This window comes from Myotis myotis, unplaced genomic scaffold (genome assembly GCF_014108235.1).
Source record: "Myotis myotis isolate mMyoMyo1 unplaced genomic scaffold, mMyoMyo1.p scaffold_m19_p_7, whole genome shotgun sequence".
In the NCBI taxonomy this organism is placed as follows: domain Eukaryota; kingdom Metazoa; phylum Chordata; class Mammalia; order Chiroptera; family Vespertilionidae; genus Myotis; species Myotis myotis.
In genome coordinates, this window is record NW_023416379.1 from 91,423,678 (window position 1) to 91,442,078 (window position 18,401).

Consider the following 18,401-nt stretch of genomic DNA (forward strand, 5'->3'; position numbering starts at 1 on the left):
GATTGGGATGTGGAAGGTGTTACAGACTCCAAAGCAGCGGTTCTCAACCTGTGGGTCGCGACACATTTGGGGGTCGAACGACCCTTTCATAGGGGTCGTTAAGACCATCGGAAAACACATTTATAATTACATATTGTTTTTGTGATTAATCACTATGCTTTCATTATGTTCAATTTGTGACCAACGACAATAATTTTATGGTTGGGGGTCACCACAACGTGAGGAGCTGTACTAAAGGGTCGCGGCATGAGGAAGGTTGAGAACCACTGCTCCAAAGGTTTCCTTAAACCAGCGGTCGCCAACCTTTCAGACCTCAGGGACCACCGGGTGGCGACCACTGCCAGAGTATGTGCCAGGGTGGCTTTGTAATTAAGGGAGTTGGGAAGGGCAGACTGCTAGAAGGCGGGACTAAATGGTCAGAAGGCGGACGTCTGCTCTAAAGAACTTGCTCACAGTGAACACAGGATAAGGACAGGCGCAGGGCCAGGTCCCCCGCTGCTTTCCTGCAGCCTCTGAGCTACCCGATCCCTCCCGTTCAATCAGAAGCCTTTCTGAGCACCTTCCCGAGCAGCAGGCGGCTCCAGGCGTCCTTGCAGGGGCCGGCACTTGTGGTAATAAACACAGTAGGTCCTCGACTTACTCGGTAACAAGGCTAACGGATATGAACAGGAGGTCAGTTCCTGTGCATCTCATCGACGTTACAACAGAGAGAAATGAAATTGAATATGTTAGTAGAGGACCAGCTACGCCTTCGTCTACCGGTGTTGTGAGGGCTATACTGGAGTTAACATGGTGCAAAGCACCTTAAAATGTGTCCGGCACAAAGCAGGTGCGATTTTAGGGCCAGTTATTACTTCGTTTTTATTAACTGAAGGCACAGGGCCTGCGAGCGCTCACACTGAGCGACGGATGGAAACCCCCGGATCTAGGGAGGGAGACGGGCCAGGAACTTTAAGAGCAAAACCCATTTTCCAACCGTGGGCCCCCAGGGAGGCTCGCGAAGGCTCAAGTGCAAAGGAGGCTGCGGGCGACTGGGTCGGTTCTGGTGGGGGAGGCAACCGGGAGGGCGGTCCGAGCCCGCAGAGCTGTAGCCCGGCAGCCGGAGGCCTCGCAGGCCGTCCGTCCAGGATCCCGGCCGCAGAGCGGCGGACGCACACCTGCAGGGAAAACTCCCGAAGCCCGGACCGCGTTTAGCAACGCCGCAGACCGTATTGGGGGCGTCCGGCTTCTAGAACCGCCAGCCCCGCCCCCGCCGCTCACGGGAACCTCGGGAGAGCGCCCGAGCCAGCGGAGGCCCACCCAGGCCCGGGCCGCCGAGCGCGGCGCCAGCCTACAGCCCGGCCGGAGAGCGGGTCCAGCGCGGACTCCCCGCGCGCCGCCCTCCCGTGATCCCCTGCGGCTCCGCCGCGGCACGGCCCCTGACGTCAGCGAGGGGCGGGGCGCCGCCATCACGTGACGGGGAGTGACCTCGCGGGCCGGCGCCATGGGGGCCTTGGACCCGGAAGTGGCGCCCAGGGCTCGCGGCGGTGCCGCGGGGATGGCGGGAGCCGGAGCAGGAGCCGGAGCGCGCGGCGGAGCGGCGGCGGGGGTGGAGGCCCGGGCTCGCGACCCGCCGCCCGCGCACCGCGCACACCCGCGCCACCCCCGGCCCGCGGCGCAGCCCTCGGCGCGCAGGATGGACGGCGGCTCCGGGGGCTTGGGCTCTGGGGACAACGCCCCGACCACCGAGGCCCTCTTCGTGGCACTGGGCGCGGGCGTGACGGCGCTCAGCCACCCGCTGCTCTACGTGAAACTGCTCATCCAGGTGGGGGCCGGGGGCGCCGTAGGGAGGGGGTGCTCTCGTGAAGGTGACAGGCCTCGATCCGGTCAAATTGGGGCGGGGGGTCGATGGTGACGGGTTTGGGGAGGGGGCGGGGGCCGAGGGTTTGCCGGGCCGCAGGAGCGGGAGCGGAGGACGGCAGGAGGGTTTGGGGTGCAGGGGCACAGGTTGGAGGGTGTGGGAGACGGGGCGAAGGGGTCAGAGCGACATTCGGGGGAGGGTGGAAGGAGCGAGGAGTTCTGGAGGTGCCGGGGGAGGGCGATGGGAGAGAGACGGGTTTCTTTCGGGGGTGAAGGCATGGAGGCGAGAACTTAGAATAGGAAGGAAGGGGTAGATTGGGGGTGAGTGAAAAAGCAACGGATTTGGGGAAGGGGCAGGACGTTTTGGCGAATGGGTGGGAAGGAGAATTGGGGGGCCGAGGCTAAATCTTTAGAAGGTGAGCACATATTTAGGGTGAAGGGAGCAAGAGCTCTGGCCTTGATGGGGATGGATTTAAAGGGACGGATTTAAGACAAAGGACGGGGGGCGGGGGGTCTGGGCCAAAAATTAAGAGCGGAGAAAGGCATCGGACTCCAGGAAGGAGGGCGGGCAGTGGACCTGCCGGGACGGGTTTGGTGGGAGAGGGGGAAGGCGAGGAATTAGCCGGAGGCGGGGCTCCGGATCTGATAGCGACCGAGGATTTGGTGGGAGGAGGGGAACGTAGGGCGACGCAGCGGGGGAGGGGACAGTGGCGTTTTGTCTGGAGAGGGGGAGCGAGGAGGCTTTCAGGGGAAACGATGACGCAGTTGGAGGAGAAAATGGAAGTCGCGGTGGGGGTCGGGAGATGGGACTCAGTCCTCGTAACTCGGGGGGGGGGGGGGGCCATAAAGGGTCGCTGGGACATCAGGTGACAGGATAGAGAGACTGGCAGAAGCCGAGGCCGAGGTAGGGATGTCTGGCACCGTGCCTGCAGGTGCACTGGGTATGCTGGCGCCGGCCAGCAGTGCCTTGCAGAGGAAGCAGGCTCCTTGAGAAAGGGAGGGATTGAGTTGGAAGGAGGCAGGGTGGAGGGGTGCATATTTGGCCGAATTAGGTAGGGGTGACCGAGATAAGGCACTGTTTAGATGGGGGTGGTTCAGGCCTGAAGATTTAGCCTAGAATTTTCCAGTTAAGAAGAGTGGGTTGCCGGAGGGGGGGAGGGGGGATGAGATGGAGACCCAACCAAGATTTGAGGTTTGATTTGAGTTGAGGTGAATGGGTGTCAGATTTACTATCTTTATAATTGTACTGACAGTGGGAGATACCATTGGAATAAGAGAAGTAATTGAAATCAGGCTTGGAGTAGAGGGGATAAAGGGAAGGGGGTAATAGATTTGGAGGGTAGGACCTGACTGTGACATGGTACCCAAGATGTAAAGTAAGGGTACTGGGGGCTGAGTTTTGGCTGCTGGAGTGAGATTGGTGAGGGCTGGGGTTTTAGGGTGGCAGGTAGGAGGATCTGTGGGGTGGAGGATGCTGGAGTGTAGGAATAGGGGGCTCCATGGAAAGGAAGTGCGGAGTAGCTCCATCATTTGGACCATTGTAGATTTGGTTTACAGGTTTGAGAAGAAGCTGAAGTAAGGGTGATTTGAAGAGAGAATTGGGAAAGAGAGAGAAAGGAATTGGGGAGTAAAGGGAGGCTAAACCGTTAGAAGAACTGGATGGTGGGGAGGTGGCCTCTCCAGTTTGAACTCAGCTGGTCCTGAATATAGCATACTTTGGGGTGAAATTTTAATGGGCATAGCCCTGGAATCAGTAATATTTTGTAAAAGGTAGGTACCAGTTTTGGGGGTAACAGGCTTGGAGTGGCAGATTTGGGGTACAAAAGAACGCCGTGCCTAAGATCAGGGCTCGTGGGTGTTAGGTTTCAGGATTTGGAGATTGAAGGGGATGGACTAACTCTGCCAGAATCTGATACAGAGCCACAGCTCTGGATGGGTTCATGGAATTGGGGATGAAATTGGGTAAGTATGACTTGGGCTCAAATAATGAAATTTTGAGGGCAGGGAGAATAAGGGTGAAATATGGCAGTGTGCCTTTGATAACCCAGGTGGAAGTTACAGATATAGACTCAGTAGATTTGGAAGCTATGGGGGCATGAGGCGAAGGGACACAGCAGATTTAGGGATGAAATTGGAATCAATGGGACTCCCAAATTGTTGTGACTAGACTGGATAAGATAGCAAAAGAGCGCAGCTGAGACTTGGAGTAGAGAGGATAAAGGGAATGTTACCTGTGTAAGAGGCAAAAACAAAACCCAGAACCTTTAGGCTTTTAACCCACAAGGGAATGTGTGGGAGGGTTAACTGCCTAGGTCAGCTGGCTCATCCCTGTTCTCCAGCTCCCCTGGGATAGACTTTATTTTTAATATGTAGCTCAGAATCCCATCCATAAGGGACAGCGTGAACTGTCAAAAACCCTAAGGCAACAAAGAAAGGGAATTGACCCAGGAAAGCACTAGAAGCTTACCTTGTTCAGTTTTTAAGGCAGAGCTCCCAACCCTACCGTTTCTGCTTTCCACATTTCAAGAGTTGCTGCTCTGCCTGGTGGCATGGCTCAGTGGTTGAGCGTTGACCTATGAACCAGGAGGTCACAGTTCGATTCCCGGTCACGGCACATGCCCGGGTGCAGGCTTGATCCCCAGTTAGGGGTGTACAGGAGGCAGCTGATCAATGATTCTCTCTCATCATTGATGTTTCTGTGTCTTTCCCTCTCTGAAATCAATAAAAATATATTTATTTGTGGGGGAAAAAGTTGCTGCTCTGGTTCACTGGTCCATGGGCTCAGTTGGCCTGCTTTGAGGGGCAGGGCTGCTGTCCCAGCCCCCTGTCAAGGAAGGAGACTTCTCACACCCCACTTAGGTGCTGGTCTCCCAGACACCCTGCCTCCTGTCTGGCAGCAGAGTCTTTCTCCTCAATTGGCAGCGTAGCAAACAACCTCACCCCTCAGAGACCCCGCTTCCTCATGGGGTGTGGGTGGCTTGGTCCTTCACCCACATGAGGTTAACACACCTAACAGCATCTACACAGCAAAAGTGACCATAGCCCCACAGAAATGCGGGGACATTCTGCCACAAGGATACGGGTGACTGCGATTAGAAAACAGTTGAGGGATTGTTTGAGGAGCAGCTGGGATTTGAGGTGGCAGTCTGCTCTGCCTGAGAGTGAGAGGAACAGATCTGTGGCATCTCCTGTGGGTGCGGTAAGAAATGCGAGTTCTGGGTGACCTTTGGAATGGGCTGCTTGGGGCTGAGCTGTCTGAAGTTTGGGATGAGATTTGGATGTGCTGTGTTTTGGTGTTAACCACATTTAGAATTGAGACGACTGAAGTTTTTAAGCTGGAGATGACAATAAACAGGTTTATTCTGAGATGAGCATGGGATTCAAAGTATATAAAAATCGGGGGTTTTGTCCTGGGGATATCTGGAATTTGGAGGTAACACTGTTGGCGGGTGGGGGTGACTTGGATAGAGGTAGGGTGGTATCTGGGACCAGACATTTCTGTTCATTGGGAGATTCCGGATCCTGATGGTTATAGACACTGATGAAATTTCTTCTGTTTTGATGGGGAAAACATCGACAGGAACAGCATTAGAATTTGTGGGGAAAGACTTAGAGGCCTGGGAAGACGAGAAGCAGTGAGGCTGAGTCAGCAGTGGAATCTGACCTCCCTTTGTATTTGTTGATTCTGAAGGTGGGCCATGAGCCGATGCCCCCCACCGTTGGGACCAATGTGCTGGGGAGGAAGGTCCTCTATCTGCCGAGCTTCTTCACCTACGGTGAGTGCTTCCTGGGCAGGAACGCCCACACCGACACAAAGAAGCATCAAATGGGGAGCAGGCCCAGCTGGCCCTGGGGAGCACATGGACAGCATGGCACCCAGAGTCAGAGCTGGCCTGGAGGAGGGGATCCCAGAGTGTGGCCGGAGGCAGCAGGGTATTGGGGTGAGACCAGGTGAATAATACAGCTTTGGTCCAGCTCCTCTACCTGGCAGCAGGCCAGGAGGGGGAGAGGGGCAGACAGGTGTTCAAGGGAGGAGACAGTCAAGACACTGGTCCCTGTCATCCCTGCTCCCAGGTTGTGCCTGGAATCGGGGGGCGGGGGGAGCAGTGAGGTGTCCTTTTGCCCTCTGAGCAGTCGGCCCTGTTACTAGCTTTTCTGCTTTCCTGCTACTGTAGCAGGAGTCCAGGTTCTTTTTCTTCTTTCTTCGTCCTCTTTCCTTTGTGTTCCCCAGGCATGGAGCCAACTCATTCTGGCATCTCCACCCACTGGGTATAGACCAGTGCATGGTGAATGGCTTTACCTGTGGTGTGCCCTGAGCAGCCGGGTGAGCTGGGGCAGGCAGCCTCACTGCCCTGGCCTGCATTCCTCTCCAGAGTGGCACCAGCATTTTCATGCCTGGCCCTTCACACACCCCTCCCCCTCCTGTCCCAAGGTCTCTCCACCAAGAAGCCCACCTGGCTGCCTCTGCTGCTCATCCCCGGGCCCGTGGGCACCAGCTGCCCAAGATCTTTTCAAGTCCGCCAGCTACCCCTCTCCCAGTCCCCACCCTCACAGGGTGGTCATGCTGGGGACTTTCTTAAAATGTGCCCTTGTTGCCTGATCCCCTTATGCCTCCGCCACCTCTGCTCTTAATCTGTTTGCTCATTCCAGAATGTTCTCTAAAAACCTTTGTTTCTACCGAATAACCTGGGGCTTCGCCTCCTGTCCCCTTTGTTTCACTTCATACACTGCTGGCAGAATCTGAGGTCACGTTTCTCTTTCAGTCTTGCCGCCATGGTGCTGGGCACAGTCTGGTGCCAGTCAGAACGTGTCATTTTGTGGGGAAATGTGTTCTTACTTGTTTTTACTTACAGATTGTCAGTGTGGGGGGCGGGAGATCAGAATGAGGAAGGCACCTCACGGAAGTACAGTGAGGCTGGTGGCACAGTCAGCACTGGGTCTGTGGGAAGCGGGGGTGTGGGCTGCCAGACCCTCCCTGGGGTGTCTCTGTATGGCTAGGCACCCCCCAGCATGCGAGGGACGAGAGGTAGAGCCCAGACCGGCTTTGTTCACCTCGCAGTCATTCCCGGAAGGACTCAGGAGAGGGGTCTTGTCTCACTTTACCGCCTCTTGCAGAGATGAGCTCCCCGCCCCAGTTTACATGGATGGTGTTTTCATCCGGGTGTGGTAGCAGGTGCCCATTGGGTGTTTCCAGACACCACACTGCTCTCCCGTGGGGAGAGGGCTCGGCTCCGTGGATGCCTAGAGCTGTCTGGACAGCGTCTACTCCCCGTCGTGGTGAAGGTGTAATGGGTGAAGGTGTGAGGCAAAGAGCTTCCTGGAGAGAGTTCAGGGACTGCAGAACCCCTGCAGCCAGAGAGCCCCTGGCCCGTGGGGAAGAGAGGGGTCGGGGCTTTGGGCCCAGCATGGCTCTCACTTGTTCATTCTTCATCTCAGAGGTGGGGAAGTAGGGGTCCCTAACTCCTTTTTTGCTGTGGGCAGGTGAATAGAAAGAGGTTGAGTGCCTCACTGGAGATCACACTGGTTTACCCGGCCCCCCGCCCTCTTCCTGACTGGTGCTCCCCTCCCCTCCAACAAACCTTCCTTCTGCCCACTCTGAAGCCAGGCGCCTGTGTCCTCCCCTCCCCGCCCCCTTTCCCCAGCTCTCCCCATCTCAGGAAGCAAGTGTGCAGGTAACAGGTGCTGCGGCCGGAAAGCAGTGGCAGTGGCAGTGGCAGTGACTGCTGGGTGGCAGGTGTGTTGCAGAGAAAAGCCGACAAGCCGGTTCCTGCCACTGTGCGGCACCAGAGAGCTGAAGCCGTGGGTCTGAGGGGAGCATTGTCTGAGATCGTCTGCCAGCTTCCAAGTATTCAGCTTTGTAAAATACAGCGGCTATTTGAACATAGTTTAAAAGTTGATGTTAAAGAAAACAACAAAAATTTAAAAAGCGATCCTTTCAGAGACCCCAGTGAGGAAGCAGGACTCACAGGTGGGCTCTGGCTCCCTGACTGCTGCTGTTTTTTCTGTAAAATAGTTCATGGGGCCTCTGTTTTGGTTACTTCGCCACTTGCATGTCCTTCCCACATTGATTAATAAATGCCACCAGGTGCCAGGTGGGGTCCCCGGGCATGCTCAGCGGACACTCTTGAGCCTCTTCTGGGAGCCCGTCCTTTTTCTTTTTCCTTCCCTTGGGTTGCACACTTTATTGTTGTCTATGGGAACTCTACCTCCTTCCCCCTGAGAAAAACATTTTTTAATGAATAACAGAACTGGTTTCTGGGTTGCAGCACTGAAGTTGCTGAGTTGAAAACTAGAGCTGAGTTTGCCAAGTAGATTTGTAAAAGCTAAAAAAGGAAATATGTGAACTTGTCAGAAATATGTTTTGAAGGCTTTTACACAAAGGAATGGGCTAGAGAAGAAATTGGTGGGGCCTGATTGCTTCCAGGGTCCTGGACGGACCTCCCCTCCGTGACTAGGACTTGGGAGTGGGTGTCTGGGCTGGCGTGACACTGCCACCCCTGCTTCCTTGCAGCCAAGTACATTGTGCAAGTGGATGGGAAGATCGGGCTGTTCCGAGGCCTAAGCCCCCGACTGATGTCCAACGCCCTCTCCACCGTGACCCGGGGCAGCATGAAGAAGGTGAGGCCCGTTGACGTCAGCAGCAGTTGCCAAGGTTCCCCTGAGCTCCCAGCCACCCCAGAGGCAGCCATGTGCACTGCTCCAGCTGCCATCCTCCCCAGACTGGTCGGGCCTCCACCCCAGCACCATAGCCAGGCTCCAAACCCTGGTGGCCCCACACTGACACTCATTGGTTGGGAGGGTTCCTGCCCCACGGTCTTCCCGCTTTCCCACGGCTGTGACACCAGGCGCCAGCCCTGGGGGTCACCTGAGGCTGCTGGCCCAGCCAGCGTCACTGCAGAGAAAGTGGTCGGAGCTGCTCCATGCGCTTTGCCCCGTGAGTTACAGCAAGAGGCTCTGTATTTGCTTGGCCCTCCTTCGTTTTGTCTCAGGTTTTCCCTCCGGATGAGATCGAGCAGGTGTCCAACAAGGACGACATGAAGACCTCTCTGAGGAAGGTGGTGAAGGAGGTGGGTGTTGGAATTGGAGAGGGAGAGGCCCTGGGAGAAGAGTGGGGTTATTTCTCACCGTTGAGTTGGGCAGGTCTTTGAAGAGGCTCAGAGTTGGGTCCTCGTGCTTGCATGGGAGGGGCGACGTGGAAGGCCTGGTGTGGATACTGCAGGGAGCTCCAGAAAGCCTTCAGCTGCTGTGGGGCCTGGCCTGGGACCCAGCAGCACTCCTGGGTGGTGGGCATTGGAGGTGGGCAACAGGTGGGGCCACCTGAGGTAGACTGACCCCATGTGGGGGCTGCAGGGTCTCATGTTGTGCCCCATATGAGCTCTTAGCTCCCCAGGAGTGCCAGTTCCAGAGGCAGGCTGGACTGAGTGGTTGCCAGGGTTCCCCTGACGCCCTCTGCCCTCTTGCAGACCTCCTACGAGATGATGATGCAGTGCGTGTCTCGCATGCTGGCCCACCCCCTGCATGGTGAGCTGCCCCACTGGAGACCACAGCGCAGAATGGGATGGCCCTCGTGGACTAGCTGGGCGGCGGTAGACTTACGGGGAAGGGCGGTGAGGTGGGGGTATTGCGTTGCAACCCCACTGAGGAGAGATTGGCCAGGAGTCCTATCCAGAGGGAGCTGGGGCTCTTCCCCGGTAGAAGGTGGGGTGTCGTGGCCATGGGTGTGCTGGGAAGCCCCCCGCTCTGTGACCCAGGCCGTGATGTGCAGGGGCCGCCCAGTGGGCACCCACAGCTGGCTGCCCTGGGCTCTGTGTGTTTGCGTCGTGTCACCTCTGTGTTTTCTCTTTCCTCAGTCATCTCAATGCGCTGCATGGTTCAGTTTGTGGGACGGGAGGCCAAGTACAGGTGGGTAATTCTTCTTGGGACTGAGAGGCATGGCCATTCCAGTCCCCATTCCGAGTCTACGAGGACAGGCCATGCTGGGCCAGTCACTGCCCCTTCTCTGCTGTGGCTCTAATGTGCTGGCTTCAGGAGAACGTGGTAGTGGCCTCCATCGTCTGTGTCCAGGGGCCTTTTCTCTGTGTCTCTTGTCCGGGCTGCCCGGGACGGGCCTGCCCTGCAGAGAGGTGCTTGGGCGTGGAGTTGGTTTGGATTAGGAGTCCTGGCACCAGAGCTGATTCTGCACTTAGGACTGAGCCAGGGTTTCCTCCTGCCCCCTAGGTTATGGTCCTACGGATTTCTCTACTGTCCTAGCACCTGCTCACTGCTCATTTCCTCCTCTGTCCACTGCAGCTGATTACCAAGTGCTCACTTCCCATCTGCGTGCTGCACTGCGCAGGGGCTGGGGCAGAGGTGTGCTGACACAGCCCTTCCCCCCCAGCATTATCCTGCCCTGCCCCTCAGAGGTTCAATCAGGACAGGAGGCGGATCCTGGAGGCCTGTGACAGGAGGAAACGCCTCTGTTACCCTCTCTAATTCTCGTTTCCTGGGTTCCGTTGATTCTGCTGCTGTTCTGTGGGGTCATGGCCCCAGGAAGCTTGGCTGCTATGGGACCTCATTTTGGGTTCACTAGTGGGAAATTGGCCCATTCCCCTAGACCTGTGGTCTGCAAACCGCGACTCGCGAGCCACATGCGGCTCTTTGGCCCCTGGTGTGTGGCAGTTCCACAAATACCACATGCGGGCACGTACATACAGTGCGATTGAAACTTTGTGACGCATGTGCAGAAGTTGGTATTTTGTGGAAGAGCCACACTGAAGGGGCCAAAGAGCCGCATGTGGCTTGTGAGCTGCGGTTTGCCAAACCGCAGTTTGCCGACCACTGCCCTAGACTGAAATGTGAGCTTGGCAGATGGGAACAGGCGTAGCCGTGCCACTGTTCTGAGGAGAAAGATAGTGGGGCCTGGCAGGGCCGGTGCCCTGGAACCAGCACTAGCCAAGGCTTTGGCTCCCACCGTCCCTTTTTCTCCTGGGCCACTGCCGCCTGAGGCTTTGCAGAACCTCATGTAGGACCGGCCACTTGGCATTGCTAGCCAAGGTCACAGGGGTTGCTCTTGAGCCTGCTTTCCATTTCACACCTAGAAGCCCATCTGGTCTCCTACAGGACATGATGAGTGCTGGTCCCCAGGCTCCTTGCTGGGGAGGGCCAGATGCCTCCCAGGCTGCCTCTGGGTGGTCTGCTGCAGGGCCTCCTGCTGCAGGGCCCTGTGTTTCTCCTCTGCCTTCTGGGAAGGTAATTCTCACCACTTGCCACTCCACCTGCTTCTCTACCGAAAGGTTGTTCAGCCAGAGATAAGTCTAGGGCCAGGCAGAAGTGCCCATCGTGGTGCCGTAGCCCAGGCTGGATTGTTTAGTCCTAAATTCCAGACCCACAGAAATAGTGGTTGCTAACTGCTGAGTTCTGCCCCAGTGCTGGTAGGGTTTCTCCAGTCTCTGAACTGGGTAAGTGCCCCCAAACAAGAGCTGTCATCTCCACTGGGTTCTGCCTGGAAACAGAATCTCCCCTGCCCGTCCTGGCCAGGAGTCGATGGCTCTGAGCAGCGGTGGGGAGGGTGGAGGGTAGAGGAATGGGCTTCTTCGGGTGACTGAGTGACCTCTAGCCCCGTCTTGCTTTCTTCACAGCGGCGTGCTGAGCTCCATTGGGAAGATTTTCAAAGAGGAGGGGTTTCTGGGATTCTTTGTGTACGTGAGTTTATATCTCCAAAGCTGCCCATGGGCATGGCTCTGCTAACAGGCTCACTCAGCCTCTCAGGCCGCAGCTGCTGGCCTCAGTCTAACCCCAGGCCCCGCTCCCGTCTGAGTAGCTGCACTTCACAGCGCGTTTGAGCTACAGATCGTCCAGACCAGAGCTGTGCAGGCTTGTCCAGACCCAGCCCACACAGAGACGGTACTGTTTGTTCAGTGCTGACTGCACTAGCCACCCAGGCCCTGTCCATTTGCCAGGGCTGGGGGTGGGCATGGGGCTGAGCATGAGCCAGGCCATTCTATCGTCCTTGGTTTCTTGGCTGAAAAATGACTGACAGTCTGTGCCATGGACTGAGGACCGAACACTGACAGCATCAGCATTCAGTGATAGCATTTCTGAGTTCTTCATGTCTGACATGTAGGGAATTTCATGTAACAATTCCTGTTTCTAAACCTGGCCCTGCTCAGCCTGTGTGTGTGCAGAGCACCTGCCAGCAGGGCACACGTGCTCCCAAGGACCACAGACCCTCTGCCTTCCTTGTGTCTCACACCTACCTTACTTTACCTGTAAAGAAAACATACCAAAAAGACTATGTTCAGACAGAATAATCCATAGATGGAGCCCCAGAGCCGGGCCTGACAAGTGTCATTTGTTTTGCCTTTTAAGGTCTAGGCAGTGAGTGACATGTATGTACTAAATACGGGCTCTCTATTTACTCATATTGTGGTTGTATAGTTGGTCGGGTGTTTTGATTTATGATCTAAGGTAACCAAGAAACAACTCCGCGTGTGCGCATGTGTGTGGGTGTGTGTCTCATCAGGAGGTGATGTTTGCCCCCAGGGACGTTGGTACTGCCTGGAGACATCTTTTGTTGTCACGGCTGGCATCCAGTAGAGGCCAGGGCTATTGTAAACATCCTGCGATGCAGAGGGCAGCCACAACGAAGGCTTATTCAGCCCTAAATGTCGATAGTGCCAAACTTTGACTTATGTACACACACACTTTTATATATACACCCATGCATATAGGCATATACACGAGCAAATATATGAGTAAATATTTGCCCACGTGACTGGTATATCAGACCTTCAAACACTACACATCACCACCTCTGGCGTTTTGGTTGTTTTAAAATATATTTTTATTGATATCAGAGTGGGGGGGGGAGAGAGAGAGAGAAAGAGAGAAAGATCAGTGATGAGACAGAATCATTGATTGGCTGCCTCCTGCACACCCCCTACTGGGGATCGAGCCCACACCTGGCATGTGCCCTTGACCAGAATCGAACCTGGTCAGTTTGCAGGCTGACACTCTATCCACTGAGCCAAACCAGCTCGGGCACCTCTGGTGTTTGCCACACTCACTGTGTAGTGTTGTTCTGGTGTGTGACTAGGACTCCTGTTGGCCACTTAGCCTTTGGGTTCTCCTCATGTTCACGAGGGTGTGGAGTAGGTGACACACGCAGATGTTACAGTTCTCAGGACGCACCAAAGGGGGCCTGTGGAGAGGCCGCCTGAGCGCAGGTGGAAGCAGCAGGATTAGACATTGCATTCAGGAGGTTCATTTTGTTAATATCCCTCTGAACATAGATGTGTTGCATTTAATTCTTGTGAACTTTTAAAGTATTTTGAGATACGATTTTTAAAAACTCAAAAATCGTAATTCTACTTGCCCTCCCAAGAGATAGTCATTTTTCTGGAAATCTTTTCAAGTCACTCCATATCTAAACAAACATATCTAAATAAGCACATTCAAAACCACCTGCACACGCAGGACCCCCGATCCTCAGCGCTGTATCTGGAGGGAGCCTCCTCTCTGCTCCTCTCCGAGGCCGTCGCTTTAAAAGCTTGTGGAGTTTGCCTGCTTGTGGACATTCCGGGGGAAGACAGCATGCACTGAGCAGTGTTTTGTGAGAGTTGGTTAGGTGTCAAGGCCAGGAGAAAACTACCAACATGTAGGCACTCTCATAATCTGTATTGAAAATTCCAGATATAGCAACATTCACATCTTGAGGCCCAGCTTCTGTGGTTTGAAAACGCTCGTGAAGCCGGAAGCTAATCTGGTATCAGACTGAGCACATAACCCCCAGCCCTGGAGAAAGGAGCCCTCCTGTGTGCATAGCCGCTGGCCCCCGTGGCCCTGCGGGCTTCCTGCCTGAGGCATTGGATGTGCTGACTTTGGAGCTTGGAACATCCCTGCTGCTTCCGGAGGAGCCCCCAGGAAATGCTCCCCTCCCTCCCCGGCTCATCTTTGCTCACCTTGTTTTCTAGTGGCTTAATCCCTCACCTCCTGGGAGATGTGGTTTTCTTGTGGGGCTGTAACCTGCTGGCCCACTTCATCAATGCCTACCTGGTGGATGACAGCGTGAGTGACTCCCCAGGGGGGCTGGGAAACGACCAGAATCCAGGTTCCCAGGTTTGTTGGAACAAGGACTTGTCCATCTTTCTGTGTACCTCTGATGCCCAGGGTCTAGGGCAGACTCGAGGACTCTGGGGTTCTGAGGGCTAGGGAGGGCCTCTGGGGGAGTGGTCTGAGGGAAGACCTCTGTTGTCCCCGGGTCACCTTTGCCTCAGACTGGAAACCTGGAGTTTATGGAGTGCCCGTCCCTGGGCAGCTTTAGAAATAAGACATCCCAGCTTATCCAAGGCTGTGTGAGTTATGACCCAACTAGGGATCAGGAAACAAGATAGACTGACTCCCAGCAACCTTTAACTTCTGCTTAGTGTTTATGCTTTCAAACCCCTTTTGTGAACATTATGACATTTGCTCCTGACAACACCCCATTTGTGAAGGGAGCAGGGCAGGTGTGTCATCCTGCTTCGCAGATAGAGAAGTTGAGACCCAGAGGGAGAAGGGCTCCCCAGAGGCACTTGGCTGGGATCGCCAGGCTGGGACTAGGTCTTTCCCTGTGCCAGGTAGGCGTGCTCTCTCCCTTGAGGTTTTTCACATCAACCAGGAAGGGTGCTATCCAGGAGCACCCCAGTATTGTGTCCACAGTGGCCCACACACCTGCTGTGCACAGACCTCAGCAGTTGGGGCAGGCATGCGGACGCCTTGTCTTTCTAAAAGGCACCAAGAAGAAAGGAGTCTAAGGACCTGATGGCTTGACTGATTCTGTCTGAATCAAGATGAGAGTTGGGGAACAGTGATGGGTGGGGGTTCCTGGTAGCCAGCCATTGTAACAGCAGGGATTGCCAACCCCAGGAAGGAAGGTGAGGGCTTAGGGACCTGTCTGCCAGGATCACTTGGGGGTGGGGGTGGGGGCGGAGGGTGTCATAGTCTCCATGTGTCTGTGTCTGGGCAGTTCTGTGTTTGTCTGGGCATGTGTCTGGCGAGGAGCCCCGCCCCCACTGAGAGCCTCTGCTCAGGGAAATTGTCGGCCTGGGTAGGTGTCTTAGTGGCCTTTCAAAGTGAGCAAATTCACAGGCTCTGCAGAGACCAGCTTCCATCTACAGTTACAGAAGCCATGGCCCTGCCCTTTCTCAGGGGCCTCGTGGGTGGGGGAGCTGCTGCCATCAGAGAGTTTCAGGCTGGGACAGCTGGGGTGGAGGGGGTTAGCCCACTATGATTGCTTCCCTCTAGTCTAGGTGGGCAGGTGTTTGACCAGGGCCTGCTGCATTTAGCCTCCAACAACAGCAGTCAGCTCCACTGAAAGTACTTTTAAGTGCTTTTCTGTGTGGCTTAAAGGCTAAGGTGAAGCTGCCGCTTGGGCAGAGGGCTGAGCAGAACAGTACCCAGGGGTGCAGGGCATCCATCTGGTGGGATGGCCATGCCACAGGCTGTTGAAGGATAGGTAGTCCCCTCTCCTGGGCAAGGTTGAGGTCTGAAGTGGGCAGGAAGCCCAGGCTTCCCCCCATTTTGCTCTAGGACGGATTTTGTGCCTGGGTAGTTCAGGTGGCTGGCTCTTCTAGTCGGCAAGCACTTCCTGAGCACTGTGTGCCAAGCCTCAGACACTGGCCAAGCCCTCGGAGCTCACAGCCCAGTGGGTTGCACAGACCAGCAGCCGGGGATCCCCTTGCCTGGCCTTCACTCCACCGTCCCCAGTGGGGCCACGGGAATCCCTTCATCTGGCTGTCCCACTGCTGCCTCCCAGATCTTCTCTTGGCTCTGCTCCAAGGCCATGAAGCTGCTGGCAGGCCCCGAAAGGAACGCAGTGTGCACAGGGGTGTGTGAGGCCAGCGTGGGTCGGGGTGAAAGGCCAGGACCAGGCAGCGCGGCAGGGATCTGCGTGTGTGGCGTGTGCATCCCGAGGTGTCTGTGGCAAACCGGTCTTCCTTTCTGTCTCCTCAGTTCAGCCAGGCCCTGGCCATCCGCAGCTACACCAAGTTTGTGATGGGGGTAAGTCAAGTCAGCCACCCTTCCCACTGCCCCATGGGCCTGGGAGGGGCTTGGGAGGGCGGCTCTGGTGGTGGCTGGGGGCCGGCTGTGGTATAGGATGTTGGCACAGTGTGCCCCGGCTCCCTGGGCCCAGGGGGCTGGCGAGTGGTCACTGACGCGCAGGTCTCCCTGGGTTTCAGATTGCAGTGAGCATGCTGACCTACCCCTTCCTGCTGGTCGGTGACCTCATGGCTGTGAACAACTGTGGGTAGGTGTGCGCCCCTCCACCAGGCACTCTGCCAAGGCTGCTGGGGGCACCCAGCTGAGCCCATCCAGCGCTCTGCCCCCTCCCATCTGGGCCTGACATCCGCCTGGCACCCTGGCTCCTCTGGGTTCACCACACCCTTTGGGGTGACTGGTTCAGATGTGGGTAGCGGCAGTTCCAGGCCTTTCCTTGGTGATCACCTCCCGGGCTCTCTGGGTCTAACATGCTCCCCTCCCTGGCAGGCTGCAGGCCGGGCTCCCTCCCTACTCCCCCGTGTTCAAGTCCTGGATTCACTGCTGGAAGTACCTGAGCATGCAGGTGAGCTCTGTGGGTGCTTCACTGCGTGGAAAGATAAGGGGTTGCCATGGAATCCAGGGTTTGAGGAGGATAAAGAGAATGTAAATGTAGACTTGGTTTAAGGCATTTAAATTGACTTTTCACTTCATTTGAGGATTTGAGGTAGTTAGATCTGAGCTCACTTAAAAATTTACATCAGAAAAAGTCCCCTTTTCTTCAGCTCTTAGAGACTCTAGATCAAGTGTGAGGGGCCCCGGGGAGGCGGCACACACCGTCTGACCCCTCGATGAGACGCTGGAGATGGAGCCGTGGGGTTGGGCCACGAGCCCTCCCGCTGGACGCCCTGGTGCCCAGGAGAGCCTGAGGGTGGACCTGGGCCACGTGCTGAGCCTGGTGAGGGGGCAGGCTTTGGGTTTGGTGTTGCCCCAGTGCCTTCCTACTGGCTGGAGCCCTTGGGCCCCCAAGTCAAGGCTCCTGGTGTCTAGGGCAGATCCTTGCCTTCCTACCCTGGATTTGCCTTGTGAATGGGGCAGTGCCTGGGGAGAGGCCGTGCACAGGCTGACCTCGGGTCAGCGAGAGGACAGATGGGAGTGGGGAGGGAGGCCAGAGCCGGGTGCAGTTCTTCCCAGTGACCCAGTGCGTTCCCTGTGCGTCACGTCCTGTGGGGAGTGGAGGAGCCCTGGACCAGTTGGGCTCTGAAGCCAGAGGATGCTCCTCTTTGGGGGGTGCCGACTCAGTAGCCCATCAACAGTGGACACCCTGTGGCATGAAGTGGCCAGTGAACCACTTCAGCACAGGGCAGGTTGTGACCTTGCCCTTCAGGAATGCAGCCTCGGCCCTGAGCTCTGAGCTGCTGGGCCCTTCTTTGCCTCACACTGGCCTTGTTTGGGGCAGGATGTGAAAGACGACCTCCCCCTCACTGACCCGACTGTTCCTTCCCATCCAGGGCCAGCTCTTCCGCGGCTCCAGCCTCCTTTTCCGCCGGGTGTCATCAGGATCGTCCTTTGCCCTGGAGTAACCCGAATCACTAAAAGCCGAGGCTCAGCCTGGCCCTCAGCCTGGCCCCCGCCGGTGGGGCCTGACCAGCTCGGGCCCTTGTAAGACGACTCCAACCCAGCAACACCTAGATGTGCTGCAGCCCAGCTGGGCTTCGGCGTCCATGTTTGCCCTGTGTCTGTCTAGAAGCGGGGTTGAGTGGGGTGAGGCTGCACCCAGGGCCCGGTCACCTGTTAGGCCTGGGGAGGTGGGGCGGGGCTGGAGAGCAGGGCAGCATCCCCTTGCTTCACACTTGTACCAGGCCTGCTTGTTGCGGGCCAGAAGGCTGCAGAGGCCCAGGTCGGATGGGAAACGGCTCTTGAGGTCAGGTCCCACCCCACTCACCCCAGTCAGCCCCTGCTCCCCCTGCAGCTCAGCTGGGAGCACCGCTCTCCTGCTTGTAAATAGGGCGTGATCCCCCGCCATGAGGCCACCCACCGTCATGCCCAGGCCTGTGCTAGAAGCTGTGGCTGATTCTGCCTTTGTTTTCTCAACACTACTTCCCGATGGGAAGGCAGCACCTTCTGAAAGGGAAATCACGTGGCTGCTCAGAATGAGTCCCTCATCGAATGCGCACCTGCTTAATGGTGACGGCGTGTGCGGGATCTGGTTCCCTGTGCACTTGTGAACACTCAGAAGTTAGGCAGGTCAGTGCCTCTAGTCCTACCCAGTTTAAAAGTCCCTGATACGATTGGACCGTTTCTTCCTCAAATAAATGTACTGGTGGTGATTTGGAGTTTTGTGGGGAGTCTCTTACTTGGATCTTTCTCAGTTCTTGGGGTATGTGTGGACGTGCTATAGAGCGGCAGGGCTGAGGCGGCGCTGCCTGGGATGAGAAGTGCCAGGCATGGTGTAGGTTGGCCACCTGGGGCGGTGGGGCGGGGTGGAGATGGGGGACCTTTTCTGAATCAGACCGGCCAAGATGCCGTTCACAGATCAACAAGTGGTGTGTAGGCCTGTCACTAGG

At 56.3% G+C, this 18,401-nt stretch overlaps 1 protein-coding gene across 4 annotated transcripts; it reads left to right on the forward strand.

Annotated features, from left to right (window-relative positions):
- The first annotated feature begins 1,447 nt into the window (after positions 1-1,447).
- MTCH1 (mitochondrial carrier 1) lies at positions 1,448-18,170 on the forward strand. 4 transcript variants are annotated; one of them, XM_036316756.1, is made up of 12 exons: positions 1,484-1,804; positions 5,531-5,615; positions 8,351-8,457; positions 8,829-8,906; positions 9,303-9,360; positions 9,690-9,741; positions 11,457-11,516; positions 13,791-13,935; positions 15,811-15,858; positions 16,038-16,105; positions 16,345-16,420; positions 17,346-18,170. In XM_036316756.1, the coding sequence occupies exons 1-12, from the start codon at positions 1,484-1,486 to the stop codon at positions 17,415-17,417; spliced, it is 1,170 nt and encodes a 389-aa protein (XP_036172649.1). In that variant the 3' UTR covers positions 17,418-18,170. The 4 variants fall into 4 exon arrangements, with proteins under 4 accessions (XP_036172653.1, XP_036172651.1, XP_036172649.1 ...); XM_036316757.1 differs by having other exon boundaries at positions 13,791-13,884; positions 17,346-17,417; XM_036316760.1 differs by lacking the exon at positions 11,457-11,516 and having other exon boundaries at positions 1,448-1,804; positions 13,791-13,884.
- The last annotated feature ends 231 nt before the right edge of the window (positions 18,171-18,401 follow it).